General features: G+C 47.6%; 1 protein-coding gene across 2 annotated transcripts; it reads right to left on the minus strand.

Moving 5' to 3' along the window:
- Window positions 1-568: 568 nt before the first annotated feature.
- Window positions 569-15,511, minus strand: LURAP1 (leucine rich adaptor protein 1). 2 transcript variants are annotated; one of them, XR_012381242.1, is made up of 3 exons: window positions 15,222-15,511; window positions 6,311-7,309; window positions 569-2,000 (listed from the first exon to the last, which is right to left on the minus strand). XR_012381242.1 is itself a non-coding variant. In XM_025856466.2 (2 exons), the coding sequence occupies exons 1-2, from the start codon at window positions 15,423-15,425 to the stop codon at window positions 6,791-6,793; spliced, it is 723 nt and encodes a 240-aa protein (XP_025712251.1). In that variant the 5' UTR covers window positions 15,426-15,511; the 3' UTR covers window positions 569-6,790. The 2 variants fall into 2 exon arrangements, 1 of the variants encoding a protein (XP_025712251.1); XM_025856466.2 differs by having other exon boundaries at window positions 569-7,309.
- Window positions 15,512-15,916: the final 405 nt, after the last annotated feature.

Raw genomic sequence — 15,916 nt, forward strand, 5'->3', positions numbered from 1 at the left:
GCTCCCTGCTCCGCGGGAAGCCTGCTTCTCCCTCTCCCACTCCCCCTGCTTGTGTTCCCTCTCTTGCTGTGTCTCTCTCTGTCAAATAAGTAAATAAAATCTTTAAAAAGAAAAAAGAAAATGAAAAAATCCTTTGGGCATCTAAACACACACACAGAGGAAAAATTAAATCATCATTAGGCTTTAACAGTAACACTTTATGCCAAAAGAAAATGAAGTAACATTTAAGAGACCCAAGAAAGGAAAGTGTGAACCTAGCAAAACAGACTTTGTAAGTATAAAGGGTACAGACTGGGGCGCCTGGGTGGCTCAGTCATTAAGCATCTGCCTTCAGCTCAGGTCATGATCCCAGGGTCCTGGGATCGAGCCCCGCATTGAGCCCCGCATCGAGCCCCCGCATTGAGCCCCCGCATCGGGCTCCCTGCTGCACGGGAGCCCTGCTTCTCCCTCTCCCACTCCCCCGCTTGTGTTCCCTCTCTCACTGTGTCTCTCTCTGTCAAATAAATAAGTAAAATCTTAAAAAAAAACAAAAAAACAAAACAAAACCCAGAAAACATCTAAAGTCCTATAAAAATAAAAAAAATAAAAAAATAAAGGGCACAGACTTATCAACATGTAAGATCTCAGAGAACACTGCTGCCAAGTGCCCTTCCTGGGGAATCTACTAGAAAATCAGCTTCCGACAACCAAAGAGAGTAGAATGACGTAAAGACTAGAGATTAATGTTAATTATAAGATTACTCATAGAACTAAAACATATAAGGGCTAAGAAGGAGAGATCTATTATATAATGATTATATTCCCTGACAATGATTTACTACAGTTTTTTAATGAAATAGAGAATGGGAAATGCATTTGCGAAATGCTTTCTTAATGTTTTCAGTAATCATATTGGTGGTAGTATTAATATTGTTATTCTGAGAGTGCTTTGTGGATTAGATAAAAGAAATGAGTAATTATGGAGTATCCTAATTCTGTTATCACCTGTGTCCTTGAAAACCAGGATTTTTAGTACAGAAAAAAGGAGCTAGACAAGAGATTGAGTAAAAGCTCTTTAATCGTGAATTTGAATTGAAAGTATTAATATGTACTCATGAGGTATTTTACCATATGTATGTTTGTCTGTGTGTGAGGGGTGGTTTATACACTATACAGTTGACCTTTGAAAAATGGGTTTGAACTGTGCAGGTTCACTTATACATGGATTTTGTTTTTATAAATACAGTATACTATTATAAATGTATTTTCTCTTCCTTATGATTTTCCTAACATTTCTTTTCTCTAGCTTACTTTATTGTAAGGAAAAATATATAATACATATAACTACAAAATATGTGTTAATCGACTGTTTCTGTTATCAGTAAGGCTTCTAGTCAACATTAGGCTATTAGTGGTTAAGTTTTTGTAGAGTCAAAAGTTATATGCGGATTTTCAACTGGGCAGGGGGTTAGTGCCCCTAACCTATGGCATTGTTCAAGGGTCAACTCTACTATTTTGTCTATGCTTGACATTTTATATAAAACAAAACAACTGCAAGTGATTAAAAGACATTAAATATATTAAAAACTACAAATTCACAATAATAATTTGAAGAGAGAGCAAAACAAAACAAAATCGTCGAACACCAAGTTGCTAGGGCATCAATTTACTACTTTAACAGTGATAAATAAGGGAAGAGATTTAAGCATTCATCTTGCTATTCTGGTATAAACTTTATTTTAGGGTAACAAAATAGTCCTAGAGGATGTGAAAAAGTTTTTCTCTATAGAATTAGAATAAAAGAGGGCATAACAGCATTAGAAAAGTCATCATTTTGTAATCTCTAGTGAAATAACCAATTTATAAAACGGACATTAATGGATGTTAAAACAGTTTGGCAAAAAGTTGACAGGAACTTTATGATGCAGAATCAGTCTATCACCACCTGAAAAACAGAAGGAACCTGGGACCTGAAATGGACAGTGGAAGAGAGGAGTCCAAGCAGGAACATCTGTATTCCCCTGTAAGTGAAAAATCAATCTTTATTGTGTTCAATCACTGAAATATGAGGCAATTCATTATGGAAGTTAGCTTATTGTAAAAGAATATCATTTATATATAGTAAAACACATAAGAACACAATTATATATATATTTAAAGATACAAACATATCCAAACACATACTAAAACATTAGAAGGTATGCCTAGGTCAGGGAGAGGAATGAGAATAGGGCTCAAGGACCAAAAGAAGAAAATAAAGCAATAGAGGGGCTCGTATCAACTGAGGATGAGAGTTTACCATGCTCTGAGGAGCATGGTTTAATTTATTAAGGAATAAAAAATAATAATTTAAAAAGGTGGCAAGGAGGGGCGGCTGGGTGGCTCAGTCGGCGTCTGCCTTCAGCTCAGGTCGTGATCCCGGGGTCCTGGGATGGAGCCCCGAATCGCATCGGACTCTCTGTTCAGCAGGGAGCCTGCTTCTCCCTCTGCCTGCCGCTCCCCCTGCTTGTGCTCTCTCTGTCAAATAAATAAAATAAAATCTTAAAAATAAATAAAAATAAAAATAAAAACGTGACAACGAATCTACCCTTTCCAGAGAGAGCCCAGGCTAGTTCGCTGGTAATTATCTTCTGCCTTGAGGAGCAAAGAATGGTTCTAGAGAGGAGGCAGTGTTGAAGAGAGAACTTTCTGGAACCGTCCACCATGTTCACCAGGAAAAGTGTCAAGCCTGAAAATTCCCCAAGCTGAGAATTTCTCCCTTCCGTCTCAGCTCTCCCTGGTAGAGATGATGCATTCTCCAGACATGGGGCCTGGACCTGGCCACCACCTTCCCACCACCCTTCACTCCAGGCTGAGGGAGGCTAGCCAAAACATAGGGGCTCATTCTGGGCCTGGGTGCATCCATCTGCCCACCCTCCATCTCCGGTAGGCTGAATAATGGCCCTGCCTCCAAGGATGTTCATGTTCTAATCCTCAAAGCCTGTGAATATTTCACCTTTTATGACAAAAGGGACTTGGAAGATAAGGTTACATTAAGGATCTTGACATGGGGAGATGATCCTAGATCATCCCAGGGGGCCCAATATAATCACAAGCGTATGTAATCACAACATAATCCTCGTAAGAGAAAGGAGAATTAGAAAGAGATGAAAGGATGGAAGCAGAGGTCAGAGAGAAGAGAAGATGCTATCTGCTGCCTTCAAGATGGAGGAAGGGGCCACGAATCAAGGAATGCAAGCAGCCTCTAGAAGCTGGAAAAGGCAAAGAAATGGATTCTCCCCTAGAGTCTCCAGGAGGAATACAGACAGGTCAACACCTTGACTTTAATTTAGCCCAGTGAAACTGATTTGGGACTTCTGACCTCCAGAACTGTAAGATAGTACATTTGGGTTGTTTTAAGCCAAGAAGTTTGTGGTAAATCATCACAGCAGCAGCAGGAAGCGAGTACATTGGCCCTGCTGCTGGGCAGCGTAGCCTGTTCTAGAAGAGGGACATCTGTGACACCAAGGATGGGGGAATCAGAGAAGACTTTCTGGAAGCCCAAGCAGCCAGACTGACCCAGTTTCATATTACAGTTGTTTTATTATCTATCTGACCTTGAGCAAATGTTTAAGCAACAATACATTGTTAATAATGCATTATTTATAGGGTTGCTAAGAATTAAATAGAATAATGTTTTAAATTACCTACTACTACCTAATTACCCACTTAAAAAAAATAAGTCACATCTCCTTGTGGGTTTACACACATTCATTCTTCCATTCATTCAATAGGTGTGACCGAGCACCCAGCAGTGCCTGGCCCCTTGCACACAGTGAGCTTGTCTGCTACAAGCCCTGAGCACTTCTCACCCAAGCTGCCACTGAGCCTCCAGTCCGCCCAGTGCTCAGCCTTACCATCCCATCCTAAATGCGGGCCCTCACACTTGCCCACTCCCGTGGTCTCCTATCTCCATGATGGTCCATCATGCTGTCAGCACCACCCTTTACCCTCCTAGACATTGTTTCTGCAGCTGCCATATCTCATCCCTGCCTTTACCCATTTGTGCCTATCAAACTGGGCTCTATGTACTCCCTTGACCTGTGGAGTGTGGAGCTCCCCAACTTCACAGGACCCATCTGGATTTCCTCATCTCAAAGCTCCCCACCCCCACCCCACTTCTAACCTCCTGGTCCGAAATGCTGAGCTCTCTGCCTCCATCATATCTGGGCCTACTGGCCCTCCCTGGAAAAATAGTTGGTCCAGGATAATTTTTCTTGTATCTGCAGTCCAGATTCATGAACGCTTTACCCAATCCAGGTCCAAGGTTCTCTTCCCTCAGAGCCTATAGCTCTTTCTCCAAACACTGAGCTGCCTCTCTAGGGTGGGATTAAGAACCCAAATGTTAAATGGGAAAAATTGCTTTCTGTCCTTTGGGCTTGAGTGGTGTTGACTGGGTGGGGCAGGGGAACAGATAAGCTGGCCAAGTGATGGCACTGTAGATCTGGATTCTCTAACCCGGGCATTGCTGTGCATCTACAATGGGTGACACTGGGCAAATCTCTGCCCTCTCTAGGCCTGTCTCTCTAGCCTGTCTGTGCACTAAGTGGCTGGTTCTGTAAGGCTGTACTTGAGCTTGGAGGTTCTATGCAGCTATTCCTGGCAATGGTGCATAATGGCCACGAGAGGGCGTGCAACCCCTTCAGCTCAGAAGTTTGTAGCCTAATCAAACAAGTAAGCTTCAAAAAGGGACACAAGGCTTCTAAGTGAAAAAGGTAGTTTACCCAAGAGCACACTACAAAATGGCAACAGAGTTGGGGCTGGAAAAGGGTATTTGTATTCCCAGCCAGAGGGGAAATCAGGACCCCCCAAGACCAGGAGAGGTGGTATGGAGAGGGCTGGCAGGTAGCAAAGGAGAAGGGGCTAGGAATATACTTTAGAGATTTCCATCACTTTGAGGGGATGGGAGAAGAGAGGGTCTTTAGGGGAGAGCCACAGGCTGAATGTATTGCCCCAAAAGGATTGGAGTGGTGCTTGCAGAACAAAACCTGAGGAATTTAGGGGAAGTGGAGGTGAACTTGGCTTCCTTCCCTTCCCCAGCACAGAATGAAAAGTAAAGACATTGCAGGAGTTATTCTAGGATTTGGGGAAGACCGCTTCTTCACGTGAGATGGCACAGCAACTAGGCAAGGATCACCTGACATCCTTTTCTCTCCTTTTTGCCTTCCAATAATTAGTTTCAGGCCCCAGGAAAGATAAGGACCAAAATATGGACAGTTAGCTGGGGTTCAAAGGGTTCATCTCCAAGCATTCATTCTCTGACATCAGTTATAGCCCCCCCACCTCTGACCTGTCCCCTCCTTGGGCCCCAGGTTGGCAGCTTCTGTGTATTCTTTCTTTGCTGTAAATCACTAGGGCCCTAGGACCCAGGCCCAGAGCTGGTCTCCCGCCCTCTCCTCAGGTCCCAGGAGTCCAGGGCTTGCTCTAAGGGAGGAAGGAAAGCAGGCTTCCTCTGGATCTCTCCCCCTCCCAGGATGTGGGCCCTAGGACCAAAGAGCCTCTGTCTTTCCCTGCCACACACCCCCACCACCACCCATTGTAACCCAGACAAGGGGATTTGTTGTATCTCAGCCTCTGGCACACATCCTTGTGACCAAATGGAGGAAAGTCTGGGGCAGGATGGGGGAAGGGAAATCACAGGATCCAAGAAGACACCTCCCCCCGCCCTTTGGGAATTATGATACACCTCCAGCGCAACGGAGACTTCAAGCTTCTCCTCTCTCTGATTTCCATCGGCAATGGGGAGAGAAGGGGGGTGGATGGAGGACTCATTGGCATATAAAAGGCCTGTGGAAGTGAAAACCGAGAAGGTGTGGAGACACAAAGGTTGGACGTCCTGGCAGACAGATATGGAGCCAGAATACACGAATGGGGGCAACCCCGGGACAGGGAAAGACAGGGGACCAAACAGGGTGGGCTGGACAAACTTTGGAGAGCCGTGGGTAGAGGCCCCTGCATTTCCCTTCCTAAAAGCACAGATGTAGGAGTGCTTGCATCAGACAGGGATGTGGGCACAGAGGAAGTGAGACCCTCTAGAATAAAATGAGAGCACCCCATTTAAAAAGTAAGAATCTTTCTGAAAAGAAGCACAAACCTCTGACAGTGAGAAGCTTTCCTACCAAAAGGGGGGAAGGGTATGGTCCTGCTTGCAAGAAGTAACAGTATGGAGAATAAACGGTATGGTCTTGCCTAGCAGCAAGGGCTGCTATACTGACTATACTGACCTACCACCCCCGAGAGACTGGTACAGAGGAAAGGCTAAGCCATCCTGGCAGGAAATGACATCACTCACCAGACAGGAAGGGATGGTTCTACCAACCCCAAAGGCTTCTGGGAGGACGACTCCATGGAGGGTTGGCCCTGAATGTCCATGTCCCTCCACAGTTCCCATCTTGGCCAAGAAGGGGCAAGACTCCTAGATGTTGGGTGAGGTAATTACCCCATCTCTTCCTCAGTGATCTCTTAGGCATCCTAAATCCCTCAAATCCTTACCTAGTTGCAGAGGAAAGGGAAAGGTGCTATTGTACCATAAGCCACAGGTCAAGCCTCTAGAGTCAATGTATCTATGGAAATAGCTCTAGGGTCCCCATAATTGAGGGATAAAGGCAGAGAGAGCCTCCTCAGGGACCAGAAGGATGATAAGGCCAGGTTTCCATGGTAACTGATTCCAATGCAGCCCCTTCCTGGACCCAGAACGAGGGAGAATAAATTTTAGGGAGACCAGGGCCTAGCGATGAAAGAGCCATAGAGATACAAAAGGGTGGGAAAGTTATTATAAGAAGGTCACATCATCCTGGCACTGCCAGTACCAGTGGGCCTCAAAGCCCAGTTTGGCACTTTCATCCTCTAGTGGTTCAGGAGGTCCACCTTGGAGCCCCTCCCCTGGGGGCTTCCATACAGCCCTCAAGCTCCCTAGCCTGCTGGCTGTCAGGTCCACCTCAGTCCTGGCCCTGTCCACACTGGGTATACCCTTTGCCCAGTCCATCTCAGGACGGGGAGCCCCAGGGGGTCCCTGTTCATCCAGCTCGCTGGGGGCCACCGTGTCTAGGAAGCTGCCAACGGAGAGGCTGTCCAGCCGGTCAGTGGAGCTGGTGTCAGGCAGGCTGTCCCAGCTTCCTCTCCTTGAGTGGCCTGGGCTCCCGCCCGTCAGGCTACATTGGCTGCTGGTGAGGCTGCCGCAGTGGCTGGTCAGTGTCCCCCTCTCCTCCAACAGCCAGCGCACAGCCTCGAGGCCCTCATTCAAGGTCAACAGCTGCTGCAGGATCTTCACATCGATGGCTCGCAGGTAAGCCTGGGGGAGTGGGAGAAGGAATCAGTCTGAGGTTCTGAGCCAGCGGTTTCCCAAATGTTTCCAGAGACCCCGCTTTGTACTCTAACCAACCATGCTTCAATTTCAAGAAGCTGGGAATAGAAGCACGGTTGGTTTAGAGTGTGGGCATTAGAAGCAGACAGATCACTGTTTAAAATCTCAGTTCGGGGGCGTGCCTGGCTGGCTCAGTCGCTGGAACATGTGACTCCCGATCTCGGGGTTCTAAGTTCTACACCCATGTTGGGTGTAGAAATTACTTAAAAATAAAATCTTAAAAAAAAAAATCTCAGGGCGCCTGGGTGGCTCAGATGGTTAGGTGTCTGCCTTCGGCTCAGGTCATGATCCCGGGGTCCTGGGATCGAGTCCCACATCGGGCTCCCTGCTCCTTGGGAGCCTGCTTCTCCCTCTGCCTCTCTCTCTCTCTCTCTCTCTGTCTTTCATGAATAAATAAATAAAATCTTTAAAAAAAAACTCAGTTCTACCACTGATTAGTGGATGACTGTGAACAACTTTCTTTTTTTTTTCTTTTAAGATTCTACTTATTTATTTGACAGAAAGAGAGCCGAAGAGCACAGGCAGGCGGAGCAGCAGAGGGAGAAGCAGGCTTCCCGCTGAGTAGGGAGCCCGTCTTGGGACTCGATCCCAGGACCCTGGGATCATGACCTGAGCCAAAGGCAGATGCTCAACCGACTGAGCCACCCAGGCACCCTGTGGACAACTTTCTTATATTCTTTGAGCCTTGGTTTCCTTGTAAAACTGGGCTACATCACTCATCTCACAGGATGGCTGTGAGAATTCTGAGATGCTATTTATTAAGTACTCAACACAGTGCTTGACGCAGAGTAGGGTCTCAGTAAATTTTTTTTTTTAAAGATTTTATTTATTTATTTGAGAGAGAGAGAGACAGCGAGAGAGGGAACACAAGCAGGGCGAGTGGGAGAGGGAGAAGAAGGCTTCCCGCGGAGCAGGGAGCCCGATGCGGGGCTCGATCCCAGGACCCCGGGATATGACCTGAGCCGAAGGCAGACGCTTAACGACTGAGCCACCCAGGAGTCCCAATAATAACAATTATTATTATTATTCCTTAGAATTTATGCCTTAGAATAATAGTAAATGATATATACCATACCTTATTCCATTATTGTTATATTATTACTACTACATTACTACTCCTCTTTTGCTTCGTTTGCTACACAGTGATCAGTAAGTCATCCCCAAACCCTCTCCCAATTGTCTGAATTTTCATCTCAAGGTATTTAAACATATCACATATTCTATCTATTCCATGTTCTTAGAGGCAGCTCTTCAGAAGCCTTCTGATCTGCCCCAATCTGAACCAGCTGCACAACTGTCCTCCATGGATCCCCCTTCACTAGCAACCTAGGGATTCCTCTGCCTCCTTTCCTGAGTTGGATCTCTTGTTTCCTGGGTCCATGTCATCTTCTTTCTTGATTCACTCCTTCACTGTGTGTGTGGTGTTTTGCCTCCAGTTAGTTCCTCCAGTGGTTTCCTGAGGAAGTTTATATAGAAGGTACATTTGTTGAAGCTTCACATGTTTTAAAATGCTGTTCTTCTCCCCTCACACTGTTGAGTTTGTTGGGTATAGAATTCTAGGTTAAAAATAATTTTTCTTCAGGATTTAAGGCATTGTTCCGTTGTCTTTTAATTTTCAGTGTTACGCTTGAAAAGTCTGATGCCATTCTGATTCCTGGTCATTCATATGTGACGGTCTTCCTACTCTTTGTGGAAGTTTTCAGGATCTTCTCTTTGGTCCCAGTGTTCTAAATTATCCCAATAATCTGCCATGGTGTGTCTGTTTTCATCCATTGAATTGGCCACTTGTTGGGCCCTTCTATTTTTTAAAAAATTTATTAATTTCGGGGGGGGGGAAGAGGAGTGGAGGGAGAGGGAGAGGGGAAGCAGACTCCCTGCTGAGTACAGACGCTGACACAGGACTGGGGTGGGGGGAGCGAGAACATGACCTGAACTGAAACCAAGAGCTGGACGCTCAACCGACTGAACCACTCAGGCACCCCTTGTTGGGCCATTTATTTTATTTTTTATATTTTATTTATTTATTTGACAGAGAGAGACAGAGCGAGAGAGGGAACACAAACAGGGGGAGTGGGAGAGGGAGAAGCAGGCTTCCCGCAGAGCAGGGAGCCCGATGCGGGGCTTGATCCCAGGACCTTGGGATCATGACCTGAGCTGAAGGCAGACGCTTAACGACTGAACCACCCAGGCACCCCTTGTTGGGCCCTTTTATTTATTTTATATATTTTTTAAGATTTTATTTCTTTATTTGGGGGTGGGAGAGAGAGAGAGAGAGAGCGAGTGAGCACACAAGCAGGGGAAGCAGCAGGCAGAGGGAGAAGCAGACTCCCCACTGAGTAGGGAGCCCGAAGTGGGACTCGATTCCAGGACCCTGAGATCGTGACCTGAGCCAAAGGCAGACACTTAACTGACTGAGCCACCCAGGCGCCCTGTGTTGAGCCCTTTTAAACTGGAGACTCGTGTCCTTCAGTTCTGGGAGATTTTCTTTATTTCTTTGATGATTATTTCTCCTCCACTATTTTTCTGTTTCTTCCTGGAAATCCTATTATTTGAATAGAGGGTGTCCTGGATGGATCCTTTTCTTTTTCTCTCTTCCATCTTTTTCTATATTTGTTCTAGTTTCTGAAATATTTCAACATTATCAATGCTTCTATTGAGTTTTTTCATATTTTCCTCTCATGTTCTTATTTCTAAGAGTTGTTCCAGTTCTCTGAATGTTCTCCTTCTTTTTTTAAGATTTTTTATTTATTCATTTGAGACAGAGAAACAGAGAGAGAGAGAGAGCATGAGAAGGGGGAGAGGCAGAGGGAGAGGGAGCAGCAGACTTCCCGCTGAGCAGGGAGCCCCACGCGGGGTTCAATCCCAGGATCTGGAGATCACTACCTGAGCTGAAGGCAGACACTCAACCATCTGAGCCACCCAGGCACCCCAATATTTTCCTTTCTAAAAAAAAAATTATGATTTATTTACTTGAAAGAGAGAGAGTGAGTGAGGGGGGTGGTGCAAAGGGAGAGAGAGAATCCCCAGCCGACTCCATGCGGGCCTCAATCCCACAACCCTGAGATCATAACCTGAGCTGAAATCAAGAGTCGGTCGCTTAATGTACTGAGCCACCAAGGCGCTCCTGAATGTTTTCCTTTTTATAGGTTCCTGCTGTGGCTGCAATAATACCTCTTATCTTTTTAAGGACATAATTAAGTTTTTTAAAAAGATTTTATTTATTTGACAGAGACACAGCGAGAGAGGGAACACAAGCAGGGGGAGTGGGAGAGGGAGAAGCAGGCTTTCCGCCGAGCAGGAAGCCCGATGTGGGGCTTGATCCCAGGACCCTGGGATCATGACCTGAGCCGAAGGCAGACGCTTAAGGACTGAGCCACCCAGGCGCCCCGATAATTAATGTTTTATATAAGTTCTCATCTCCTGGTATTATCTCCATTTCATTGAAGGTGTTTTTTCTGTTTATTTATGTCTGTATAGTCAGAGGGTCTCATCATATGTCGTACAGCCTCTAGCAGCTGCTCAGACTTCAGAGTGGTCTCTAAAAAGCTGATTGCAAACTTTACGTACATATGTGAGGCTTGCCAACTCTGAGCCTCACTAGTAATCATCTGGCTGGGTTACTTGGGTTAGCCCTGAAGTCAGTATCTCTTGCAGTATTTTTCTCTTGGGTTCACCACATTCACCATATTCTACCCATCTCAAGAATATAACATAAAGCTGTCAAGTAAGGGGAAAGGCTGTAAGGGTATTTAAGAACACTTGGTACAGGGGCGCCTGGATGGCTCAGTCATTAAGCGTCTGCCTTCAGCTCAGGTCATGATCCCAGGGTCATGGGATCGGGCCCCACATCGGGCCCCACATCGGGCTCCCTGCTCAGCAGGAAGCCTGCTTCTCCCTCTCCCACTCCCCCTGCTTGTGTTCCCTCTCTCGCTGTGTCTCTCTCTGTCAAATAAGTAAATAAAATCCTAAAAAAAAAAAAACTTGGTACATTTTTACTTAATCTTTCTTTTTTTAAAAGATTTATTTATTTGAGAGAGAGAGTGTGTGTGCGCAAGACAGCGGGGTTGGGGGGGATAAGGGTGGGGGTGCGGGGAGAGGCAGAGGGAGAGGGAAAGAATCTCAAGCAGATTCCCCACTGACCACGGAGCCCCACGTGGGGCTCAATCTCACCACCCTGAGATCCTGACTTGAGCTGAAATCAAGAGTTGGCTGCTTAACCAATTGAGCCACCCCAGGTGCCCCTACTTAATCCCTCTTGCCCTCAACTTTACTTGTTGTCTCTCAATCTGGAGACCTTCGGTGCTAGTTTTTTTAAAAATATATATTAACTGATAAATGTTTATTAAATTATTCAGGACAGGGGCGCCTGGGTGGCTCAGTTGGTTAGCGTCTGCCTTCTGCTCAAGTCATGATCCCAGGGTCCTGGGATGGAGCCCTGCATCGGGCTCCCTGCTCCGTGGGAAGCCTGCTTCGCTTCTCCCTCTCCCACTCCCCCTGCTTGTGTTCCCTCTCTCGCTGTGTGTGTCTCTCTCTGTCAAATAAATAAATTTAATTTAATTTAAATTTAAATTTAAATTTAAAAAAGCTTAAAAAAACAAAAACAAAGGTTAAGTAGGACTTAGCCTGAGTAAGCGGTGGAGAGAGGCATTCCAACCAGAGGGCACAGCATGTAACCCCTCCAATTCAAAGCAGACTTTCCGCGGGTGCCCGGCTGGCTCAGCTGGTAGAGTGTGTGACTCTTGATCTAGAGATTGTAGGTTCGAGTCCCACTTTGGGTGTAGAGATTACTTAAAAATAAAATCTTAATTTTTATAAAGATTTTATTTATTTGAGAGAGAGCGAGAGAGCACAAGCAGGGGGAGTGGCAGGCAGAGGGAGATGGAGAAGCAGGCTCCCCAGTGAGCAGGGAGCCTGAAGCGGGGCTCAATCCCCAGACCCTGAGATCATGACCCGAGCTGAAGGCAGGCGCTTAACCGACTGAGCCACCCAGGAGCCCCAAAAATAAAATCTTAAAAATAAAAAAAAGTAGTCTTTCCAGAGTACAAATCTGACCATGTCACTCCTTAATGAAGACTCTTCCAGGAAGCCCATCCTGGGTTCTAGTAACACTTATCATCCTGTACCAGAGTTATTAGTCTGTCTCCCTCCTTCCTGTGAACTCAGCCTGTGAGCTCCCTGACAGCAGGTCCTGCATAGTTCATTGATGGCGCTTAGCCTCAGACTGGATGGGTCAGAGTCAGCTTTGTGATCTCTTGCCTTTAATATCCTTGGCCCCTCTGGTGGTCTCCAGGATTCAGGGGGTTGAGTTTTGCCGTGCTGATGGGAAATGAATCTGAGAACTAGATTCTATAGTCCTGTGACAGTGGGATTCCCTGACTGTGACAGCAACACTCCCCAGAATAGAAAAAAGCAAGGCTTTCTTGCCAGAAAAAGAAACACTCATTCCATACCATCTCTTTGGAAACAGAAAGAGGATAAATCCTCAGGACAGATACAGCCTCAAAAGCCACTCCAAAACAATTCTCTTCCCAGGGGGATTCAGGTCCCCCACTACCCTCTTAACACATACACAGCAGACTCTGCCCAGCCCCAGGGTCACAAGTATGGCTTCCTCGTTGCTCAATCCACATCAGGCCCTGGGGCAAAGCCCAGAGATCCCAGGCCCAGCCCCCTGGCCATGGATTGAGATTCTCACACTATTGTTACTAGGACTATATGATCCCACAAGCCCCTGTCCCCTCATCCTCCAAGAGGCAGAAAAACTGAGGCCAACAGAAAGTCAGGGCTCTACTCAAGGTCTCAAAATGATGCAGGAGCTGAGTCAGGACTTGAACCCATGACTTCCCCCTCCTTGCCTAAAGCTTTTTTTTCAAGCTGCTCTGTGGGGGTGGGTTGTCGCAGCAACAGTTCTTTGGGTAGGAGGATTAAGTAGGGGAGGTTGCTATTGTTTCCCTTACCACAAATCCCAGAGTCTGGCTGGTTCACTCAACCTGTGAGACGGGGAGGGAAGCAAGAGGAAAGGAGCCTAGAGGCAGGAATAACCTTGGCCTTAGGAGCAGGCCTGCCCCCTCCCTGCAGGAGTGCTTAAAGAGCTTGGACCAGTTCTGCCACCAGTGAGTGGCTCCAAGGGAAACCGTCTGCCCAGTGCCCCCCCCCCAGGGTTGAGTACACAAAGACATCTTGGCCAAGGAAGGAGAAAGGAATGGGGTGGGGAGCCTTTCCCTGTTCTGGCCCCCAGCAGGCTCCCTCCTTTGTACCTTTAATGGGCAGCCTAGGGTCCCAGGCCAGGCTAGGTCAAGAACGTAGAGACCTAATCAGAATTTAGAGGTACCCCCTTAAAGTTTACAAACTGCTAATCTCCATCAAAGGCAAAAGAGTGAGAGCCAGAGAAGAGGCATGGCTTCTCCACTGACTCCCTGTGTAAGCGCAGGTGAGCCCCTTAACACCTGCAGGCATGCTTCATCTATGGGACTGGGGAAAGATGACTGCTTTTCTCACTTCAGTGACATAAAATGTCTTTAAAGTGTGTGGCACAAAGCAGATCTCAATGGTAAAAATGTAAAGTGCAGGCAGATCATCTGAGTTCAAAGCCTGGCTCTGCTTTTTACTTTTTGTATGACCTTGGGCAGTTACTTAACCTCTTTGTACCTCAGTTTCTTTATCTATAAAATATCATTTGCCTAATAAGGTTGCTGTGAGGATTAAGCGAATATTTTGTAAAGTGCTCAGCATGATGCCTGGCACCACTTTGTACAATGAAGCAAAGTCAAGCCCCTCCCTTAGGTGGGCAGTCACAGCCCTCTCTGAAGAATTTGGCATTCACCTCCAACCTTCGGGCCAAGTGCACACCTGGCATTTAAATCCTTCCCCCACGGAGCCTTCCCTGATTGCTCTGCCCAGAAAGTTCTCCTCCCAGCCTAAGAGCCCCCATGCCCTCCTTCTCTGCTCTCTCACAGCCCAGCTAGGCAGATGGTGGGCTCCAGAAAGACCTATTAGCTGACACACTTACTGTGGCCTCCTGGTTCTGAGCCAGAGAGAATTCTTCAGTTCCCCAGAACTGGCTGCAAAGTGGTGGCAGGTGTAAATTACCCCTTCACCGGAACCAGGGCCTTGGGGAGCCTAGGCAGCCCCAAATGCCCTTCTGGCTCTGAGTCTAGACCAGCAGCAACAGGGGAGGGGGAGGGTGCCTATTTCCTTCTTTTCTCCCCAAGAAGGTACAGATGAGATGCAAAAATCCAGTATACCTGGGGGGCTCAGGGGTGATGGCACCAACACTGATGTTGCTGCTACTCTGCCCAAGTTCTAGGAACTTCCAAGTACTTTAAGTGGGGGTCGGGTGGGGGGAGGTTGGGGAACGGGAGGGTGTTTCTAGTGGCCCTAGTCCAGGCGGTTTTCACCCAGGTCTCTTCTGTGCTGAATCCTGTCATGGACACCGAGGCCTCAGACTAGCAAACGCTGCACCCAGTTTGCAGTAGAAGAAACTGGTTGCCCTATAATGGCGGCCAGGGGATAGATGGCCCAAGGTGGGGGGTCGGGTGGGGGCAGATTTGTGCTGTGCTAGATTCTCAGTGCTTCCCAGCCCCACCACTCCCCTCCCAAATATTTGGCAGGAAAAACTTCCAAGAGCCAGTGCCTCCCACCTCAAGTCTTCAGGACCCACTCACCTTTGGAGGGGCAATTAATGGACCCCAGGGTTTAAGGACTGACCTGGGGGGGGATCCTGAGGAGTTAGATACGGAGCTGTAATCCGCTCCTCTCCACTCCAACTCGGGGCACAACTCTGTCCCTTCCAACCCTAGCTGGGGACTCCGTCCTCCTGGCCCATGGAGCCCACACTCACCAGCTCCATCCTCAGCGCCATGATCTTGTCCCCCAGGCCGTGGCCGTGGCCGGTGCCAGGCGCCCCCGGGAGCAGCAGGGCGCCGGGGGTTCCCGGCTCCCATTCGCCTCGCAGCCCGCGGAGCAGCCCTTCAGGGGTCTTCCTGCCCACCTTGCCCTCCACATCTCGCAGGTCAGGCGTCTGGGATTCCGCAGTCCCCTCCATGCGGGCCTACGGCTGAAGAGGACCGGGCGACCGGACGGCAGGGTCTCGTTCCCGGGGTTCTCCTTTCCGCGCTGCTGGTGCGGAGCCGAACCGGTGGGTCCCCGCGGGCGCCGCGCGGGGGCGGGCGGAGGGCGCCGTAACACTCAGAAAAGCCGCGCAGAGCGGGTCTGGGCGATCTGTACTTGGATTTGTACTTGAAAGAGCACTAGGAGAGTTCAGTGCCTTCCCCCCACTCCGCCAACTGAATCCAGCCAGTCACACAGCAGGCGCCCAGTAAGTGTTTGCTGAAAAAAGCTAAGCATCCTCAGTTAGGGTATATGGGCGTTTAAGGAACAGAGGTGACAGAAGCTGCAGAAGGTTTTGAAAGGCTTCTTGGAGTAGAGGGGCTGGATCTACAGCAATGGTTAGAATTTAGCTAGCTACTGACGCACACATACACTTTCAATGTAGCCACTGAATTTATTTTTTATTTTTTTAAAGTTTACTTATTC

The sequence above is a fragment of the Callorhinus ursinus genome, unplaced genomic scaffold (assembly GCF_003265705.2).
Source record: "Callorhinus ursinus isolate GAN/ISIS: 27379988/994484 unplaced genomic scaffold, GSC_fseal_2.0 scaffold18, whole genome shotgun sequence".
Taxonomy (NCBI): domain Eukaryota; kingdom Metazoa; phylum Chordata; class Mammalia; order Carnivora; family Otariidae; genus Callorhinus; species Callorhinus ursinus.

Bases quoted from the DNA above. Each gene is read 5' to 3' on its own strand.
- LURAP1 (XM_025856466.2), bottom strand. From the start codon at position 15,425: ATGGAGGGGACTGCGGAATCCCAGACGCCTGACCTGCGAGATGTGGAG. The intron at 7,310-15,221 runs GTGAGTGTGGGC...CCACTCCCCCAG, and splicing joins TGGCGCTGAGGATGGAGCTG to GCTTACCTGCGAGCCATCGA.